The 20,814-nt window shown below is 46.0% G+C and overlaps 1 protein-coding gene across 1 annotated transcript; it reads left to right on the plus strand.

Annotated features, from left to right (window-relative positions):
* The first annotated feature begins 674 nt into the window (after positions 1-674).
* On the plus strand, positions 675-12,959 carry smad4.1 (SMAD family member 4, gene 1). Its single transcript, XM_002934439.5, has 12 exons — positions 675-837; positions 5,766-6,085; positions 6,290-6,464; positions 7,040-7,069; positions 8,080-8,298; positions 8,513-8,629; positions 8,972-9,085; positions 9,446-9,496; positions 9,689-9,872; positions 11,446-11,614; positions 11,906-12,044; positions 12,420-12,959. Exons 2-12 carry the CDS (start codon positions 5,846-5,848, stop codon positions 12,629-12,631), a joined length of 1,650 nt encoding a protein of 549 aa, XP_002934485.1. The 5' UTR covers positions 675-837; positions 5,766-5,845; the 3' UTR covers positions 12,632-12,959.
* Positions 12,960-20,814: the final 7,855 nt, after the last annotated feature.

A 20,814-nucleotide genomic window follows, 5' to 3' on the forward strand; every position in this document is an offset into this window, starting at 1 on the left:
GTGCCATGTACAGGGGCTTTATTCTCTGCAGTCAGGGGCCCATATAGGTGCCATGTACAGGGGCTATATTCTCTGCAGTCAGGGGCCCATATAGGTGCCATGTACAGGGGCTATATTCTCTGCAGTCAGGGGCCCATATAGGTGCCATGTACAGGGGCTATATTCTCTGCAGTCAGGGGGCCATATAGGTGCCATGTACAGGGGCTATATTCTCTGCAGTCAGGGGCCCCATATAGGTACCATGTACATAGAAGCTTTTTGTTTTTTTAAGGGCCCCATTTTACAGGGTTCATCACCTTTGGGGCCCAGGTGACTGGAGGGTTAATACTTGAAGCCGCATGATTACTTTTGACGGCCCTGGCTGCTGGTTTAGGATTGGCTGCTGCTGTACTGGCACTGTGAGACTAAAGCAAAGGGTTAATAATATAAATAAAAGGCAGAGGCTTTCCCAAAATCAAGCAGCAGGCCTGGGAGCGTAACCAGCCCCGTTAGCAGAAGCAATCCAGTAAGCAGGGCTTCTTCCAGAATGCAGCACTACTGCGCTAGTAAGGCCCCGCCCACAGACTGGCAATTCCGCCCTGTTCTAATACAGCCACGCCTCTTTCCCTAACTAGCCTTTTCCTTTCTCCACGCTTCCCCGCCTCCTCCTTCCCGCTCCATGCCGGCCCCGCCCACCCCCTGCTCAGTGGCCCGGATGTAGGCTGGATCGCTGCTGCTGTTGCTGCTGGTACGCAGGCGCGGCCCGTATCTGGGGGTTCTTGTTGTCCGCGGCCTGGGCCGCTGTGGAGCGGGCGGGGGGTGCCGGAAGAAACGGAGCTTTTCTTCACTTCGAATTCGGTAAGGAAATAGGCGGGAAGGAAGGGGTTGCTCCGGGCCTGGGCTGGGAGTGTAGTTCCCAGGCCGCCCGGGGATTAGCTGCCTTGCCGCTCATGGAGAGGGAGGGGACGGGCTGAGGCTCCGGGGCACAAACACTGGAGGCGGTGAGGCGCTTGCCTATCTTACGGGCGCCTTTAAAGCTCCTCTTTTCCCATAGGGGCCTATGGGAGTTACGGTTTGTCAGCTCTTACACATATCCTGTGCGGCTATTGTTGTTGCAGGGGATGATGGGAGTTGTAGTTCAGTAAAGACAGAGAAGCCCAAACCCTTATAGTGGTTTCCTAATTCACCTCTTAGAGGTTGGGGATTTGATTGATTGTAAGCTCCCTGGCTGAGGCTGATATGTACAGGAGGGTTTATTGACCCCTAATGGTTCCCAATAACCATGGGGTTATTTTATTGCTACTAGGGATGGGCAGTGGCAGGTAGGGATGGTCAAACCGCCTCTCCTAATGCTTTCCAATGGGTAGAACAGGAGACACAGGGAGAATATACAAATATATATATATAATGCCCTGACTGGGATCGAACCTACAACCCCAACACTTACCCCAGTGATTACTGGACAATACTGCTGTAGGACTCGGTAGCTGGGGCACAGAGAGAGGTTATAGGAATATCTGAGCCTAGCTCCCCCCGCCCATAAACCAGGCCACTGTGGGCTGAAAGGGACTGGCAGGTTTAGGTTTACTTCCCCTTTAAAGAGAATAGTAAGCCTCTAGGAAACATTGCTTCCTTTCAACGCTCTTATGGCATAGGGCTGCTGCCTAGCAACTAGTCATATGTTCCAATGTTAGACTGGATTGTAACTAGGAGTAGTTTTATTTGGCGGATGAGGCCTCTTGCAACAATGTAGCAGAAGTTGATTTCCTCCAGATCTATCTGCTGGCTTCTTCTACATTATTGTTATTAAAGATTATCATAAGGGATAATGTACCCCCTACTGTAAATGATAAGGATATTAGCAGTCACTGAGGGGTTATGTGCCCATATAAAGGCACAAGGCTGCAGGCTGAGTTATACAGGGAACTCTGAGTATCACTCATGTATTATAAGGGATAATGTACCCCCTACTGTAAATGATAAGGATATTAGCAGTCACTGAGGGGTTCTGTGCCCATATAAAGGCACAAGGCTGCAGGCTGAGTTATACAGGGAACTCTGAGTATCACTCATGTATTATAAGGGATAATGTACCCCCTACTGTAAATGATAAGGATATTAGCAGTCACTGAGGGGTTCTGTGCCCATATAAAGGCACAAGGCTGCAGGCTGAGTTATACAGGGAACTCTGAGTATCACTCATGTATTATAAGGGATAATGTACCCCCTACTGTAAATGATAAGGATATGAGCAGTCACTGAGGGGCTCTGTGCCCATATAAAGGCACAAGGCTGCAGGCTGAGTTATACAGGGAACTCTGAGTATCACTCATGTATTATAAGGGATAATGTACCCCCTACTGTAAATGATAAGGATATTAGAAGTCACTGAGGGGTTCTGTGCCCATATACATCGAGCCAAATGCAAAAAAAGACATATAGTGTCACTGTGTCGGTGAACACCAAACCATTGTCAGTTGGCAGATCGATGGGGATGTTGGGCTCACAGGTGGTGCGGCTGCATTGTGCAACCATAAAGCAGAGCAGCTGGGGGTTAAGCCGTGCAGGCACCTTAATGTCTCTGCGCATGAAGCGATGTGATTGGTGGTTCTGATTCCGTACACAATGTTCCTTTGCTGAAATTCATGATCCAGTTCCCCCCCCTTCTGTGAAACATTATATCTGATGCACGGATTAAGCGCCGGGGCTCAAGCTGCTTCTTTTAACAGTCGTTGAGGAGACACCATCAAGGCATATTATTAAATACAGCCTCATTCTTAGCATGCCAGCCGGCGGGCCGCTATCCCATCTACCATCATTGGATTATACACAAGCACTATACTGGGCTGGCAGATTGCTCTGAGCCTCCGTGCTGTACTGATATTAGTACCGGTGTATGCAAGATATCTCCGCCTGGTGTCTGCAATTCTTCTCTATTATTCATACTCTATGCCCTAGGGGGGTTACACAGTTCTGTATCCTTCTACCAGAACAGATCTGTGCATTTAAGTGACAAGCACATATCAGTGTAAAGCTGGGAATTAGGGATGCACCGAATCCATTTGGCTGAATAACGAACAGATTGCTAATTAGGTTACGGAAGGGTTACATCTTCATTAGCAAATGCTTATTAGGGTACGGAAGGGTTACATTTTCAACTTCCGTGTTTACGTGACAAAAAGTCACGTGATTTTTTGAATTTGGTTCGTCCAGGAGCATGGATTCGGCCGAAAGCAAATCCCGAACTGAATCCTGGATTCGGTGCAGCCCTACTGGGAATACACGTAGAATCTGTAATGGTCTGAACATTTTGGCTCCCAGTCCAACAACCAAACCATAATAGGGGCCCAACAGGATTCTGTAATGTGGTGGCCAAACTGGATCCAGATATCAGTCAGACAGGCCAGCAGGAGGGCTCCATATATTGGCTAATATGGGGCTGACTTGATCTGGAGGGACTAAAGGTGGCCATACACAGTAAGATCTGCTCACTTGGTGAGGTCGCCAAGCGAGCGGATCTTCTCCCAATATCCCCACCTACGGGTGGGTGATATCGGGCTAATTTGGTCATTTGGCCCTGGGGCCAAACGATCGAATTAGAATGACGGGTATAGGCGCAGTCAGTTCAGGGACCGCATCAACGAGCCGATGCAGTCCCCGGTCCAACTAAATTTTTAAACCTGCCTGATTTTAGGCCAGATATCGGTTGGGCAGGCCAGTCGGTAGTGCCCATACACGGGCCGATAAGCTGTCAAGTCAGTCTAAGGGACTGATATCGGCAGCTAGAATTGGCCCGTGTATGGCCACCTTAAGATCTGCTTTGTTGGTGAGGTCGCCAAACGAGCAGATCTTTTCCCAATTTTCTCCCGATATGCCAACCTAAGGTAGGAGATATTGGGCTAAATTGATCCTTTGGGGGGTATATGGGATGTCGGACCGAGGACTGCATCAATGAGCCCCTATCCGACGGGAAAATCAAGATCTGTTGGGGTAGGCCCGTGGGGGGTGCCCATACTCAGGTAGATAAGCTGCAGTATTTGTCTGAAGGACCCAAATCAGCAGCTGAAATCTGCCCCGTAAGGTAGCTGCTTTTATTGGTTACGTTATGAAAGAACGGAAGGACAAATGCTTCAAAGGAACTTGGGCACATACATTTGGTTGAATTATAGGTAGTAGTTTGTCTTTCATAGGGCTGCTGTCTGAAATAAATTGTACAGCAGCTGTACACCCTAATAGTAATTTAAAAAAAATTAGTTTATTAAGGATTTTAGTTGCCCGTGATAACCATCCGTGCCATGGATTGATGGATCCCTTCCTTTGCCTTTTTTGTGTGTAAAGTAATGGTGTTTTGACAGCACAGGCCTGGGGACGGCTATCGGAAGTGACATGTGGCTGTGATGGTCACATCAGGCTCCCTTAGGGCTCTGCGCTCCAGAATCCATTAAGGTATCAGATTCCGCAAAAGGTTTATATTTCTCTCCTTTACTGACACTGAGTTCTTCATTAGTGACAATGGAGTTTTTATATTGATCCGTATCTGGTGGTGCCAGAAGGGACCCATGGCAGTCTGAGTATATGGCACCCACCCCCTGGCAAAGAGACTCTTCTGATCCAGATGCGCTCTCCCTTTGCACGAACGCTTTGCTGACTCAAAACAGTTTCCTCTTCTGTTATTTTTGGCATAGACCAGGCGGCAGAATTTTCCATGTGTGTTCGGTTTGTTTACAGATGGGAGTGCGAGAAGGTGAAGAATCCACGCACATCTCTGTGAGATTGTTTATCTGCCAGGGGCATGCTTATGGGCATATAGCCCCCTGGAACCCTGGGGTATTATAGGGAATGTATTTAGGGTGCCCTACCGACCAGGGCATGCCAACTTGGAGGTTATTTAAAGGAAAACTATACCCCCAAACAATGTAGGTCTCTATAAAAATATATTGCATAAACAGCTCATATGTAAAACCCTGCTTCATCTAAATAAACCATTTTCATATAAATATATTGTATTAGTAAATACTAAATAGAAAACTGCCATTTTAAGAATTAACGGCCGCCCCCTGGGATCATAGGATTCACAGTGCACACAAACAAAGCCAAGGCACACATACATGCTAGGCCCCATCAGCCAATGAATGGACAGAGTTCTGCTTTTTGCTCCCACACGATTTCCCACATCACTTCCTGTCAGCTGATCTCTGAGGGAGCACACAGCCCATCACTAAATGGCGGCTCAAGGGAAAGGATGCAAAAGGGCAATATTTACTGATATATATATTCCAGTTTGGGGAGATTCTTTAATAGGTCACTTAATGTGATATAAACTGTCTGTTGGTTACGTATTCATTCTGGGGGTATAGTTTCCCTTTAATTTAGCTTTGTTTAACTGCCATGCATGGCTGGGTTTTGCTGCTGTATACAGGGATCATTACGGCAGCATAAAGCCGTACATACCATGTTGTTCCTACGTGAATTCACTTTCTACGGTTTAATATAGACAACAATGAAGTTAAATCCCGTCAAAAAGCAGTGGAATTAAAGGGCAAAGCGAATAAGAATGAAACCGTGGGCAGATAATTCTAATCTGTCATTCTCAGGAAGCGCTAATGCCGCATTAGTGGCTAATCTTCTCTACAGAGCCAGTTGCCTATAGGAGACTCCGTACCATGTTTACTTCTTGCAGTGCTAGGCTCCCCCATCAATAGCACAATAAAATTAGCAGCTTTTGGAGTTTTCTAAGCAATGACGGGGAACTGCATAAGTAACGCAACTGTGTCTGTGTTTTACAGGGTTAAACCAAAGATTGGGATTGTAGCGTCTGTGCCCACAGCGTCTCTCCGCGTGCAGAAAGCTGGATCCCGCCGACACCATGTCCATCACAAACACCCCCACAAGCAACGACGCTTGCTTGAGCATCGTGCACAGCCTGATGTGCCATCGGCAAGGAGGGGAGAGCGAGACCTTTGCCAAGCGTGCCATCGAGAGCCTGGTCAAAAAGCTGAAGGAGAAGAAGGATGAACTGGATTCGCTGATCACAGCAATAACGACCAATGGCGCGCACCCCAGTAAATGTGTCACCATTCAGAGGACACTCGATGGCCGGCTACAGGCAAGTATATGTATATTGGCCTTATCCTGGCAGGACAGAAGCACCAGGGAGATTGCCCTGGCCGGTGGTCCTTATCCACAGATGATGTGATTCTTTTTTGTCCAATGGGATTTGCCAGCCTTTATGATCAGTATTGCAGATACAAGTCTAATATCAGATACAGTATATTTATCTCATGGTTTTTTGTTGTTCCCGTGCTTGCAGGTTGCCGGTAGAAAAGGCTTCCCTCATGTCATCTATGCCCGCCTTTGGAGGTGGCCAGACCTTCATAAGAATGAGCTGAAGCACGTAAAGTACTGCCAGTATGCGTTCGACCTGAAATGTGACAGTGTCTGCGTGAATCCCTACCACTACGAGCGCGTCGTATCCCCTGGAATAGGTAAGAGCGCCACTTCTAGGAGTTTGTATGTATTTGTATTACATTGGTGCCCATTTACTGTGTGTTTCTTACTAGTGTGCCCAGTGCTTATTAATATCCATAATTATCTGTCCATTTAATGCTTGGTGATTTCTGACCCTTTAGTAGGGATCAACTCCTTAATAGTAACATAGTAAGTTGAAAAAAGACTCACGTCCATCAAGTTTAACTATAATGCCTGTATCTAACCTGCCTAATTGTTAGTTGATCCAGAGGAAGGCAAAAAACCCCATCTGAAGCCTCTCTAATTTGCCACAGAGGGGAAAAAATTCCTTCCTGACTCCAAGATGGCAATCGGACCAGTCCGATGGCAAGGATAGGCTGTACACAGTTGCATAGACTGCTGTAAAGTGACACCTGTAAAGTGATAGTTGCTCTGTCATATTAGAGAATTCTACATAAAAATTACCCCTTTAAATTTGATGCTGATTTGATGGAGTGAAGTTGGGCCACATGGATCCCCCATATAAGTGTTTTTACTTCCTATGCACCTAGGGAATTGGATACTGAAACTAACTGTTGTGTTTGTTTTGTAGATCTTTCAGGACTGACGCTTCAGAGTTCTGGTAGGTAATGGTTCTGGTTTTATTTAATTTTTTTATATACATTTTCTCTTAAATAATCTTTGTGGAAACTGATAGTGGTAGGAATCACCATTAGTGACCACTGTTGGTGAAGGTAGGAAATAAAAAAAGAAAGATGGAGGGCTTCTCTTTAAGATTACAAAGAAGCAGATATGTTTGTGTAACATACTGTGACTATGGAGAGGGTTTGCTTGGATTAGGTTAAGAATACTGCATGCACCCCTATAAAGCCATGCACTGTATGGATGCTTTTTATAGGCTGTCCCAAAGAGCAGAATGATCTAAGCATATGCAAGCTGGAGAAAGCTTTTCAGCAATTAAACAGGCACAGTATGATAGAGCTGTATTTGCCAAAGTTCTCTGCCGTTTGTTTTTTTTTTTGTTTTTTTCCATTAACAATTTTTTGAGGGAAAAGGGCAGGGAAATCAGACATTGTTAAGTTATAGTTACACCACGCTGAACATGATAGAATTGTTTCTTTTTCTACCCTTCATTAAAGTGTTTCCAAGGGAGCCACTTTTTGTGGTGATTGCTCAGAGAGTTTCTATTTCTAGCGTAAAAAAATTCAAACTTTTCAGTAAGGTCTAAAAAATTTACTAACTCTGGGATAGCTGGGGTTAGTCCCGTTTGTTTTTTAATTGAAGTAAAAAATGTCATTTATTAGAATATTAAATTGCCAGTGCTAACACCACTTTGCCTTCCTCCTTATTGCTGCCAGTGTATCGGGGGGACTTGTTATAGGTTAGGGATTCCTCTGATGCAGCATGGGATGGTAGCATAGGTTAGTGATGTTAGTGACATCATGGGACTTTCACAGATTGGCCACCCAGATTCCTGGCCAGTCCTTCAGACTGAAGCTGCCCGTAGCCTGTTATCACTTGTGTTGCCTGTCATTGCTATGTGTGCAGTCAGCCCGTTAGTTGACAAACTGCACTAACAATGTTTCTAGCACCGGTTTTCCATATTTATTTTGTGTTTTCCTTGGGTTTTAGCCCCATCCAGCTTGTTGGTGAAGGACGAGTATGGCCATGACTATGCCGAGGGTCAGCAGTCAATTTCTGCAGGCGACGGACATTCAATTCAGACTATCCAGCACCCACCAAGCAGCAGGGCATCCACTGAGTCCTATAGCAACCCATCCATGCTGGCACCGAGTGAACCCAGCACACCCAATCCCACCAGTTTCTCCAGCATTCCTGTCCCTTCAACAAGTAAGAACTTTCTACCTCAACCATGCATGGAGGCCATCAAATAAATGGTCCCATTTTAACATTAACTAAATGTATTGTTTTGATGGCCATATCTTCCTTTTATTCATATGTATACAAACCATGGTGCCATGGTGCTCATAAAGTGCGAGGAACCATATACAAATAGTGTGAACTGTAGTTGAGTGAATAAGCAGCAAACCTGTGTTTTCCCTAGGCCAACCGGCGAGTTTACTGGCAGCGACTCACAACGACGGGCTGCTTTCCATCGCTCCTGTGCCTCCACAAGGGACACAAAATGGCTTCACCGGTCAGCCAGCAACATATCATCATAGTAAGTGCTCTGATTGCCGTTATTGAGCTTAAGCATAGTGAATTATGGGAAATCGCACATCAGTCATACTGTATTCTTTGCATTTTATAAGTAAAACTTGGTTGCCATTACATTTCTCTCATGTCGAAACACCCGATTCCGCTGGCTGATGTTTTGGTTTAGCCCTGTCACACCATAATACATTGAAATAGATCTTTTGTTTTCCATTTGATGCATGTACACCCATACCAGCATTATGCTGAGAGCCACACCATCTGTGAGACATATTGCTTACCTATAGCAAATAGGGCGGCAATAGGCAAAAGGGCCGGTGTAGTAACCATCTTCTGTCTGACATTATAGACAGTACTACAACCTGGACTGGAAGTAGAACAGCAGCTTACACACCTAATATGTCTCACCATCCGAACGGACATCTTCAGCATCACCCACCCATGCCCCATCCTGGACATTACTGTAAGTTTCTTTTCCTATGTTCTTTTGGCACATGAGCCAGAATCATCCACTCTCTAATGCTTCTTTTGCTTTCTGCATTTCTGACAGGGACCTTCAGTCAAAGCAAGCAGTTCTAATATAAAAGTGCGTTAAATATATTAGTATCTGTATGGCTGAACATGACATAATGTGGGGTAGCTGAACGAGTGATTTGACAATTTGCAGGCATGATTAGTGCTGGAATACAGATTATACCAAGTCCTGTGCTTGCCAGGTCTATATAGGTGTCTATATATGGGTTCCTGTTACAATCTAGAACATACCTGTACCATCACCATCCTGTTTTACTCCTAACATCATGTTGAAATATTTTCCTTACAGGGCCTGTCCATAATGAACTTGCATTTCAGCCTCCAATTTCAAATCACCCAGGTAAGTTTTGTTCACTTATTATGTGATATTTACTCTTCACTCATATTGTTTCTTTGGGTCTGGAAAATAAGTTAATAAGACATTACCGCCACTAAAATCAGGGTTTATTAAGTTAGCTGTGAGGAGGGGGGGTGGTGGTATTTCATTGCCAGGAAAAGGTTCCTGTATCCATAATGCTTTTTATTTGGGCAGCTCCTGAATACTGGTGCTCCATTGCCTACTTTGAAATGGACGTTCAAGTGGGAGAGACCTTTAAAGTTCCCTCGAGCTGTCCCATCGTCACTGTTGATGGATACGTGGACCCATCCGGGGGTGATCGGTTTTGCTTAGGTCAGCTTTCCAATGTTCACAGAACAGAGGCCATCGAGAGGGCAAGGTATGCCATTTTACTTTTAACCCAATGTATTGACATGAAAGAGCTTACAGTGTGATTGATAGTATTTTATTTATTTATTGAACTACAGTTATCATGAAAACAGGTGATTTTCTGATACTTGCCATTAAATCCTTTACTTTTCATTCTCTTGGGGGAATAGGAGCAGTGGGTATAGCTTAGGCAGGAGGCGTTGGCCACGGGGGGCAGGACAATAGAGTAGCTATTTTATATCTCCTTGCTCAGCCATACTCAAGCCCGTTTTTAATAGGAAAGACAGGAGGGAAGCATGTTTCAAACAACTATAATACTGTGCAGATAAACATTATTATTAGTATGAGATGATGATATGAAAGCTCTGCTTCCTGTGTCCCCCAAGAAAATAAAGGGAAAAGGATTTAATGGTGAGGTACACAAAATCTGCTTTTCTCTCACATCTTTTTAGGGGACACAGGAACATGCAGACATACCAAAGCTGTCCCCTAAGCTAGAAAGGTGGGCTGGCCATGTTTAGGCCACCATTGCCTGCGGACCCTTTCCCCTAATTTGTACATCAGATGCTGAAAACATTTTACAGAAGAAACTGTAAAATTTGGCTAAGGGTTGGATTAAGGACCAAGTGGCTGCTTTGCACAATTGCTCTGCTGAGGTTTGTGAAAGCCCAAGATATATTGACTACTCTGCTTGGATGTGGTTGGGTCCCTGGGTCAGGAGGTCTTGGCCGAGGGGGCTATCCGAGATATTGAGAGGACGCTGAAGAGACGCATCTGAAGTGGACACTGGCGGGGGGGTTTGGCGAGTGGTTCTGATGCTGTCCCTCCTGATTTTATATGAGGTTAGAGAGCCAGCAGTAGGAAGGTGATCACTCATCCTCAGATGAGACAGGTTTCTGTCGTTTAGGTTTTGCCTTTTGGTCAGGCAATATATTGAGGGATACAGCAAGTCTGGGAATGGCCACAGACATATGCAGAGCCACTAGAGGGTGCTGTCTCAAGAGTGGCAGAGGTGCCTAGTATGGGCTGCAAGGAGATCAGTGGAATGGCAGGATGCCTGCTGGCAAGCACTTACAGCATATGGTGCCCCTGGGGAAACAAGCTGTCACTGGGACTGCAGGGAAGACTGCACATCTTACATCTAGTCATGCCTCCATAGAAGAGAGAGGGTGCAGATAGCGCTACATGGCCAGCACTCTAGGAGTGGTTTATGGAGGCAGAAGCCTTTGTAGGCTGGGAGGAATATCATTGTAGATGAAGATTAGTCTTAACTTCCTGAGAGTATAGCAAAGGGGGCAGTTCTATTACTCTAGTGTCCTGCCTCCTAGTGGTACAAGCTATTCCCATTGTCATGTCTCCCCCAGGGAGGTGTGCGAGAAAATTGTTCCTGCCACCAGAGGTGTGGGCCAATAGAGTCTTCTTGTTGGAGGAAACCATACCCTCTTTGCCAGAATATATAGGTTTGGGGGTAGGCTCTGATAGCCCCCACCAGCTGGAGATGTTGCCCCCAAGCTACTCTGCCTTTGCTAACACTGGTGCATTGTAACTAACCCTTATTTTTTGGTTCTTTGCATGGTCTGCAGGTTACACATAGGGAAAGGCGTGCAGCTGGAGTGTAAAGGAGAAGGGGACGTTTGGGTTCGCTGCCTCAGTGATCACGCAGTGTTCGTCCAGAGCTACTACTTGGACAGGGAAGCTGGGAGGGCCCCCGGGGACGCCGTGCACAAAATTTATCCCAGCGCATACATTAAGGTAATGGGGGGGGGGGATATTAAATCACTAGCTTTAATAGTTTTATTAACTGATTTACTGAATAAGGCTTCTGAATTATTACTCCTCCTATTGTGGCTCTTTTCAGCTTTCTCAAGTAGTCAAGTAGTGATACTTCAGTATTTTATTGTCATATTATTATATTATACAGTCTACACCATACTGTTAAGCTCTGCCATAAAAGGCCGAAAATAAACCCCCAAACCATTCCATTTGGCTGAAAGGGTTACGACAGTAACCTGTACATAACTTACGGCAAGTTTTCTGTTTCAGGTGTTTGATTTACGTCAGTGTCACCGGCAAATGCAGCAACAAGCCGCAACCGCGCAGGCAGCAGCCGCCGCCCAAGCCGCCGCCGTGGCAGGCAACATCCCAGGACCAGGGTCCGTGGGGGGAATAGCCCCGGCTATCAGTAAGTATTGGTGCTACAAGGAATGATGGTGGCCATACCAATCCAGATATTTTTTTTAAAGTGTTCTTTGGGATATAGAGCCTTTTGTCTGTACTGTAGTTTCTACTTTGGAGTTCTTACTCCTCCCTTTGTCTGATCCCGGTGCACATATAACCATCCCTGCAGCTTGAGCAGGGGAATCTATGCGCCAAAGAATGTATGGCAGGAACTTTCATATCCCACAGACAGGAAAAGATGTCTGGCTCAAAAATAGCCTCTTGCGTTTCGCACTTAATCGTATCCTATGAGTGATTCAGCCCCTTTCACTGGTTTTGCTTTTCATGCTATTCGTTCCAGTCAGTCTAAGTAAAACCTGCTTTACACCCATCTCCCTAGGTCTGTCAGCGGCCGCAGGAATCGGCGTGGATGACTTGCGCCGGCTGTGCATCTTGAGGATGAGCTTCGTGAAAGGGTGGGGACCCGACTACCCGCGGCAAAGCATTAAGGAGACGCCCTGCTGGATCGAAATCCACTTGCACCGCGCTCTGCAGCTGTTGGATGAAGTCCTGCACACAATGCCTATTGCCGACCCGCAGCCTCTGGACTGATAAAGCTCAGCCGGGCACCATCGCTAATGTAACCAGTACATTCATAGGATGGGAGGACTGTCACATGACCTTTGTAACCATGAATATATATAAATATATATATATAAATATACATATCTTCTTGATCTGCTTCCTCTCTACAAGCTGGGGTCAATACAAATGTATTATTTCCTGTTTTTATGCCGCGTAGCGATTCTCCTGTTTACACTGAGCTCGTTTACCCTGACCCTTTACATTACGATATGTATTTCAAGGCCTATGGACTTCAGGAGGGGGTTATGGACCGGAACATGTACAGATCAATGCGAGCGGTGACAGTGTGACACGTCTGTGCTTATAAACAATTCACTGTACGTGGGATTCGCTCAGCAGGAAATCATGGCTAGAGATTCCCAATGAAGAGCCAAGGCGGCACCCATGGCACAGGGCTCATTGCTTATAAAGGTCCTCGGAGCCCCCGACTGCACTCTATTGGTTGCCCACGTGGCTTACAAGGAAGCAGATTGGCTGCAGCATTCATGATGGACTTAAATATCAGGATTTCGCTATGGCACGGATTGCCATTGTTGTCTTGCCAGGCTACTTCCTACTAATATGGCTCTGCAGTTAAAGACAAAGTAAAATACACTAACATTAGCAATGGCTCAATGCAAACCAGTATGCTATATACCAAAAACATAGCTCCCATGCTAGTTTAAAGGCCACTGAGTTTGCCCAGGTGCAGTAACCCATAGCAACCAGTCAGCAGGTAGCATTTACTGGTCACTTGTTTAAAAGCAAACATTTTATTGGTTGCTAGTGGGCAAACTTAGTGTCTGCTGTTACAGATGGGGGGTTCGCCCTAATCCTGTAGAGCCACGCGCTTTGATTGTGTCGCTGGTTAAGTCCGGGTACCGCTGGTTAAGTCCGGGTACCGCTGGTTAATAATCACCAGTTGCTGGGTTTCCTCTTCTTGTCGTGCTGGCTGAAATAATTTGTATTGGGTTTCCCCAAGTGCCATCCTGCATTACTATGACATTTAGACTGAGATCTGGTTGTTAAATGGGAAGTTAAGCTTTGCATTAATCTTGAGTGTCTTTTAGAATGTTCCTTCCATAGCAGCTTTTCAGTTGGTCTTCATTTTTATAGTTTCTGACTTTCCAATTTAAAATGCTGTCTGGTTGCCTGCAGCAAAAACACGGTTAGTCCAATGAGGCTACTGCTGTTGTCGCAGTCACTCTACTATTCATTTCCCAGTCTCTCGTTCAAACAACTGGCTGGTTGCTAAGATTGATTGTACCCTAGCAACCAGATGGCTTTTGAAATTTCAAACGTTAACAAATAACATAAAAGCTACAAATAATGAAGACCAATTGCAAACTCTGATCCCTGTCTAGATCTGACTTAAAGGTGAAGTACCCCTTTTAAAAGCCCAGCCTGCCCCCCCCCCCCCATCAGTCTAGCACCCTGTCCTCTAGTTAAGTTGGTAAATAATTGCTGGTCAGCTGACTACAGCCTCTGCCCCCTCCTATTTATAAGGCCTGTTGCCCCCACGTGCCATACTGCATTACTATGACTTTGGCCTATGATCTGGTTGTTAAAGGGAAAGTTAAACTTTAGTATATTATAGATTAGCCTATTCATAGCCACTTTTCAATTGGTCTTTTTTGAATTATTTGCCTCTTTTCAGCTCTCTGGGGGCATAATGCCCTGTAATGTTCCTTCCTCTTCCAGTCTGTCATTCACACCCAGTGCCTGGTTGCTTGCTTAAGGGGGACCTAGCAACAGATTAACCGCTTAAAGGAACAGTTACACCAAAAAAAGTTTTTCTGTTTTTTTTTTTAAGTAAATGAAATCTAATGTACTGTTTCCCTGCACTGGTAACAGTTGTGTGTTTGCTACAGAACTGCAGTTTATATAAATACCCCGCTGTGTAGCCCCGGGGGCAGCCATTCAAGCTGGAGAAAAGGCACAGGTTACATAGCAGGTAATGTATTAGCTCTGTAGAATACAATGGTGATTTATCTGTTACCTGTGCCTTTTCTCCCTTGAATGGCCGCCGCCAGGGCTTCACAGCAGCTTTGTTTATATAAACTATATTAGGGTTTGTGAGGCAAATTGCTATTTTGCAGAGCTGCTGGGGGAAAAACCCCACTAAATATAAAAAATGAAGACCAATTGCAAATTGTCTTAGAATATCCCTGTTTGTGTCATTAAAAAAAAAGTTAATTTCCCGGTAACATAAGTGAAAGTCAGTCTTAATGCCCATTTGGGTCTTTTTCCCATGTCCATTGCTAAACTCCGCCCCTTTCTTGTAAATTGCTGAATGAATTCTGTATCGCCGCCAATTGTATATAATTTTTTTTTTTTTAAGTTGTTGCCAATTTTGTCTTAAATTCTTTTAAAGCTGTTTTCCATTCAGGGAAGTCCTGTGTGTAACAGTCTCTGATCCCGAGACGCCTCCCTCTTGTTTTAGCGAATGCAGATAGTCGCGTTAAGCAGCCAATGGAAGAGGCGCCGGCGTATGACCCTGTACAGACAGTAGCCCCGCCCCCATGGTTTTAGCCCTGCCCAGAGCCGTTATTATGTATGTCATGCTTTTTATCCTGATGTTACTCCCGTTAATAAAATGGCGCAGAGCCCACGGGGAACACTGCGCCTTTTTTTTTTTTATACCCTGCGACTGTTGTAGCAACTTGATTTGTCGAGATGTAAAGTAGGAAGTGACTTGTGTTCTAACAAATTGCTCATTCTCAATAAACGGTCATTGGTTTGTAACGCGGCGTTATCTCTCTGCTTACTGTGCCGGCGGCACCAAGGATCCTTTCTATATTATTATTATTATTAACAATTGTATATATATATATATATATATAATATATTGCTACTGAAAGTGTCTGGCTTGCTGTTTTTAGTCTCTGCACTGCTGGTTTTGACTCCTGAAGCATTATAGCACGTCCGTCTGATCAGCTCAGCTGCCACTTCCTGTTGCTACAAGGGAAATATTCATATTGCAGTGGTTCCACTAGATGGCGACAGACTCCACAGAAAGGAAACCTGGATTATAAGTAAGAGCAATGGGAAACGTGGCATTTTGACCGTTTTGGTAAGTGGAGAACAGGGGAAGGCTTCTCCCAGCATTGGGGGGGGGGGGCGTTATTATCTTGATTAAAACCTCCCATCTGAACCCGAGAGGGATGCTGAAATGACTTCAAACACTTCTAGGGGAATATAAACCCAAATAGATCAATGTTAAGTTCTGAGCACTTTTCCCAGTAAAATACAGTTTTCTTTTTCTAGTGGTTTCAGTTTTAGGCTGCTATTACCTGGCTTATGCTTGGCGGCTGTGTCCCCCCGGGTGCCAGCGGTGACCCTAGGGGGGTAACGGACCATTCGGCCAGGTATAATCAGGAGGGGTTGCCCCAAATCCAGGATTTGGGTCAGGATTTGGCCTTTTGGGGCAAGGTTTGGTTTCGGCCGAATCCACGGTCCTGGCCGAACCAAATCCTAATTAGCATTCTGAAGGGTTAAATGTTAGGGGGATAAAATCACCCTTCCGGATACTAATTACATATGCTAATTAGGATTGAGTTCGGTATTCGGCCGAATCTATCAGGGTGGGTTTGGGGGTTCAGCTGAACCCAAAAAACTGGGTTTGGGGCATCCCTAACGGAAACCGAAGGAAACTGCTGCTGCTCTACATCTGCAAGACTGGTGATCTCAGTGTAAAACTGCTAGTGTCTCAGAAACCACCAAAAATAGAAAATGCTAAATGCAGAAATGCTCGGGAACATCCCAAGTACGTTTACAGTCGTCTTGTTAAAAATGAGAATCCTCGTTACATGTGCCACACATGGGGGGGCTGCCCTTATTCATTCAGGGCTACTGAGAAGTGACTCGGGGTCAGACTGGGCAGGACACCGGGAAGAAACCCAGTGAGCCCTGCTAACCCTGACCCAATCCCCTCCCCTGATTGTGGCAAAAGTAAATATAGGGACCCATAGGGTTAATATGCCCCTATGGCTTTAAGCCCTACTACTTCCTAGTTTGTGCTGTTACTGGGCAAAGACCCATGTATCTAGTTTATCCTTTGCACTTATGCCTTATTGGTTTACAGGTTGACTCCACCCTTTGCACTCCAATATAGTGTTTAGCAAAGGGGTGGAGCTTCCTCTTTGGCTGCCTCTGTGTCTCAGGTGGAAGGTCCACTGAGCCTGGGATCAGAAAAGGCCCCAGTAAAGCAAAATACTACCCTAGAGTATCCATCTACACTCTATATACGTTAGGGGACAGGGAACAGTTATATAGTTATACCCTGTCGAGTACTTTCAAGGAAAGTGAGATAGAGAGGGAAGGAAGCAAGAGCAGCTTTGGCTCCACCAAGGAAAGTAGTTGGAAGTACCTTCCATACAGGCACTGTTGCCTCAGCATAGGGCCACGGTTAAGACATAGGAGACAGGCAGTACCTAAACCCTGATCCTCGGCTGTAGGACTCTTAAAGCTAAAGGTTATCAACCTGAGGATGAGGTATCTATCCAGGCTGCCCTCCATAGTGGTGCCGAGCTGACCAGGTGCCTTTACCCTGCCCAGTCTCCCAAAGAGGTGGGATAAACCGCTGGCATCCTCTCTTGTTGTCCTCAGAGTATAATACTGCATGTTACATCGGCTGTGTGAGTATATACAATAACCCTGCACCTTGATTTGTCTCTGACAATAAACCCAGTTGCTCTTTGTTTATCAGCAAAGAACCTTCTGGCATCCATTATTCTCTATTTTACTCTGCACACAGCTACAGTGAGTTGTAGTTTCACTACACCACACTTCCATATAACGAAGGCCCATCCTGTGTAAGAGAGTCGCACGTACCCCATGCGCTAACCTATTCTAGCTGGTGTTGCACTGTTATACAGCCAAATAGGGGTTACACAGGTATAAGGTGCGGGGGGAAGGGGTTGGCGGTGACAAACTTTTTTGGCGAAGCAAAACGGGACAGATTCGCCCATCACTAGTCATTTCCCATCAGCGGCCATTTTGTCCTGTAGGGACGCAGTTACCATGAAACATGCAGATAGTTACAGTAGAGAGAATGAAGCTGGAGTTGCTGGTGTAGAGAGCAGGCAGTACAGCAGCCATTATGTAGCTCTATGTCCTGTATCCCAGCAGCTCTCTTTCTCTATGAACCTTTTCATTCTGCCTGTACCATCTCCCTAGGGCCGGGTATTCAAACTGCCCCCCAGCCCCCCTCACACTGATAGTCCCTAGTGATGGGCGAAGTGTTTCGCCAGGCATGGATTCTCTGCGAATTTCCGCGTTTCGCCATTGGCGGATTGTTTCGCAAAACGGATGAAAAAATTTGCCGCTGAAAAATTCGCCGCACATCAAAAAAGAACAGTTGCGGGCGTCAAAAGAATTGCCGCATGACAAAATAATAGCCGCGGGAGACAAAATAATAGCTGCGTGACAAAATAATAGCCGCGGGCGACAATTTTTTTTGCCGCACACCATTTTCGCTGTTTCGCGGATCTTTTGAAAGATTCACGATTTTTCCGGCGAAGCGAAACGGAACAGATTCGCTCATCACTAATAGTCCCACCCAGTCTCCCCCCAGGTTCCATAGCAAATGGGCTCACCTGGCCTTTCAGAACTCTGCATGTAATGCTACTGATTACCACTAGGTGGAGCCAAGTGCCAAGGAAACGCAATCGCTTGCGATCCATAGAATAAGCATCACTTTTTTTGTAGCTGTTGATTTAACCCTTGGTGTGCCTGAGGATTCTGACCCTGCTGCCAGTAAACATCCAGTGTGGCAGGGGTTAAAGAGAAATCTATAAAGGTAGACTCTAGGGGCAATTGATTTTGTGCTTTATAATATGCTGGAATTATTGTTACTTTTATTAATTATATCCAACACCAAACATTGCCAGGCTCTGGGCTCTAGTGATGAGCGGAATTTTTTGCCAGGCATGGATTTCGCCATTGGTGGATTTTTCCGCAAAGCGCCTGTAAAAATTCAAAGGGGCGGGGCTTCCTGACGTCTGGCTAGGCCAGGGGTGGGGTTTGGGGGGGATCAGGATAAGGTCATTCAGGAATAAAGAGCCCCGCTAGTTTGTGGCACCCCTACTTGTAAGATAGGTGCAGGGGTTCAAGTAGGAACAGTCAGAGGCAGAGGGTCAAGTAGGAACAGTCAGTTTATTGGAGTGGTTCCCTGGGGAGCGCAGGTCATGCAGTTTGCCCATAATTGCCTTTCCCATTGATACCAGTGTTAGATTGTAAGCTTTTACAGACAGCGTCCTTGTTGCTTCTCATCGCTGCATATCTTTGTCCGTCACTCTCTCGCCCTATGTACAGAGCTAGGGAATATACGGCTGTGCTATGTACAAACCATAGGAATATTCTTACCCTTGGATTTTCCATGCAGGTAAAGTAGAAAGACCTCCTTTTCCCCCTTCTCTGTGCAGAAGCCACAAGATAACATTGATGTTTCTCAGAGCCAATGAAATGGCAGAATGAGAGTTTGCACATGGCAGGGGGCTGGCAGGAAAGGGGGCTATGTACCAACATGGGCTAATTGCCCCCCAAGCATAACAGGCAACAGTGATTGATTGCATGTGTCTGGTGGCCGGGGAAATGAAAGGCGCTTTTGGGCTGATGAAGTTTAGAGTTACAGACGGTTCCTTTCGTGTAGCAGCGGCCGAGCTGAATAAGCCCCATTCATCAGCGTGAGGGGTCCTTGGAGGAAAGGGGAAATCTCACTTTGTATGGAGTTGGGGGGGGTTTCACCTGAAATGAACCATTGGGAAATAAAGATTACCCTTTAGGTAGATGGTTGGGGCGGAAAGTTGTACCAATGGGCTGCAGGTTGGGCAACCATTCCTCCTAGTGTGGTCTTCTTCTGTTGTTCTTCTTGCTCTTTGCTTTTCCTCCTCCCCTACTTTTTCCTTTTTCCTCTTGTCTATCTTGCCCTACTGTGCCCATTTTGTCCTACTGTCTCCATCTTGCCCTACTGTGCCCATTTTGTCCTACTGTCTCCATCTTGCCCTACTGTGCCCATTTTGTCCTACTGTCTCCATCTTGTCCTACTGTCTCCATCTTGTCCTACTGTCTCCATCTTGCCCTACTGTCTCCATCTTGCCCTACTGTCTCCATCTTGCCCTACTGTCTCCATCTTGCCCTACTGTCTCCATCTTGCCCTACTTTCTCCATTTCGTCCTACTGTGCCCATCTTGCCCTACTGTCTCCCTCTTGTCCTACTGTCTCCCTCTTGTCCTACTGTCTCCATCTTGCCATACTGTGCCCATCTTGCCCTACTGTCCCCATCTTGTCCTACTGTCTGCATCTTGTCCTACTGTCTCCATCTTGTCCTACTGTCTCCATCTTGTCCTACTGTCTCCATCTTGTCCTACTGTCTCCATCTTGCCCTACTGTGCCCATCTTGCCCTACTGTGCCCATCTTGCCCTACTGTCTCCATCTTGTCCTACTGTCTCCATCTTGTCCTACTGTCTCCATCTTGTCCTACTGTCCCCATCTTGTCCTACTGTCTCCATCTTGTCCTACTGTCTCCATCTTGTCCTACTGTCTCCCTCTTGTCCTACTCTCTCCATCTTGCCCTACTTGCCCATCATGTCCTACTGTCTCCATCTTGTCCTACTGTCTCCATCTTGCCCTATTCTCTCCATCTTGCCCTACTGTCTCCATCTTGCCCTACTGTGCCCATCTTGTCCTACTGTCTCCATTGGGGACCTACTGTGCCCATCTTGCCCCACTGTCTCCATCTTTCCCCACTGTCCCCATCTTGCCCTACTGTCCCCATCTTGCCCTACTGTCTCCATCTTGCCCTACTGTCTCCATCTTGCCCTACTGTCTCCATCTTGCCCTACTGTCCCCATCGTGCCCAACTGTCATGTTGTTTTGTTTTCACCATATTGCTCTACTGTCTGCCAACAGCTTTCTTGTCTCTGCATTTTGCCCTGTATTGCCCATCTAATAATATACCCACTGTCCACACTTTAGCTACAAAGGGCAGTTTGTGGGGTCTGTGCCGCCCTGAGACGGCCTATCAGGTGCCTATAGAGAGTGCAATTGTGCTCCCTGCACTGGCAAAGCCTAAATTCCGATTAGAAAATCAGAATTTCGTTTTGTAACTGACTTTTTGCCACCCCCAGTAATTAGTGGTTGCAAGTTTCTTAACCCCCCCCCCCTCATG

The sequence above is a fragment of the Xenopus tropicalis genome, chromosome 1 (assembly GCF_000004195.4).
Source record: "Xenopus tropicalis strain Nigerian chromosome 1, UCB_Xtro_10.0, whole genome shotgun sequence".
Classification (NCBI taxonomy): domain Eukaryota; kingdom Metazoa; phylum Chordata; class Amphibia; order Anura; family Pipidae; genus Xenopus; species Xenopus tropicalis.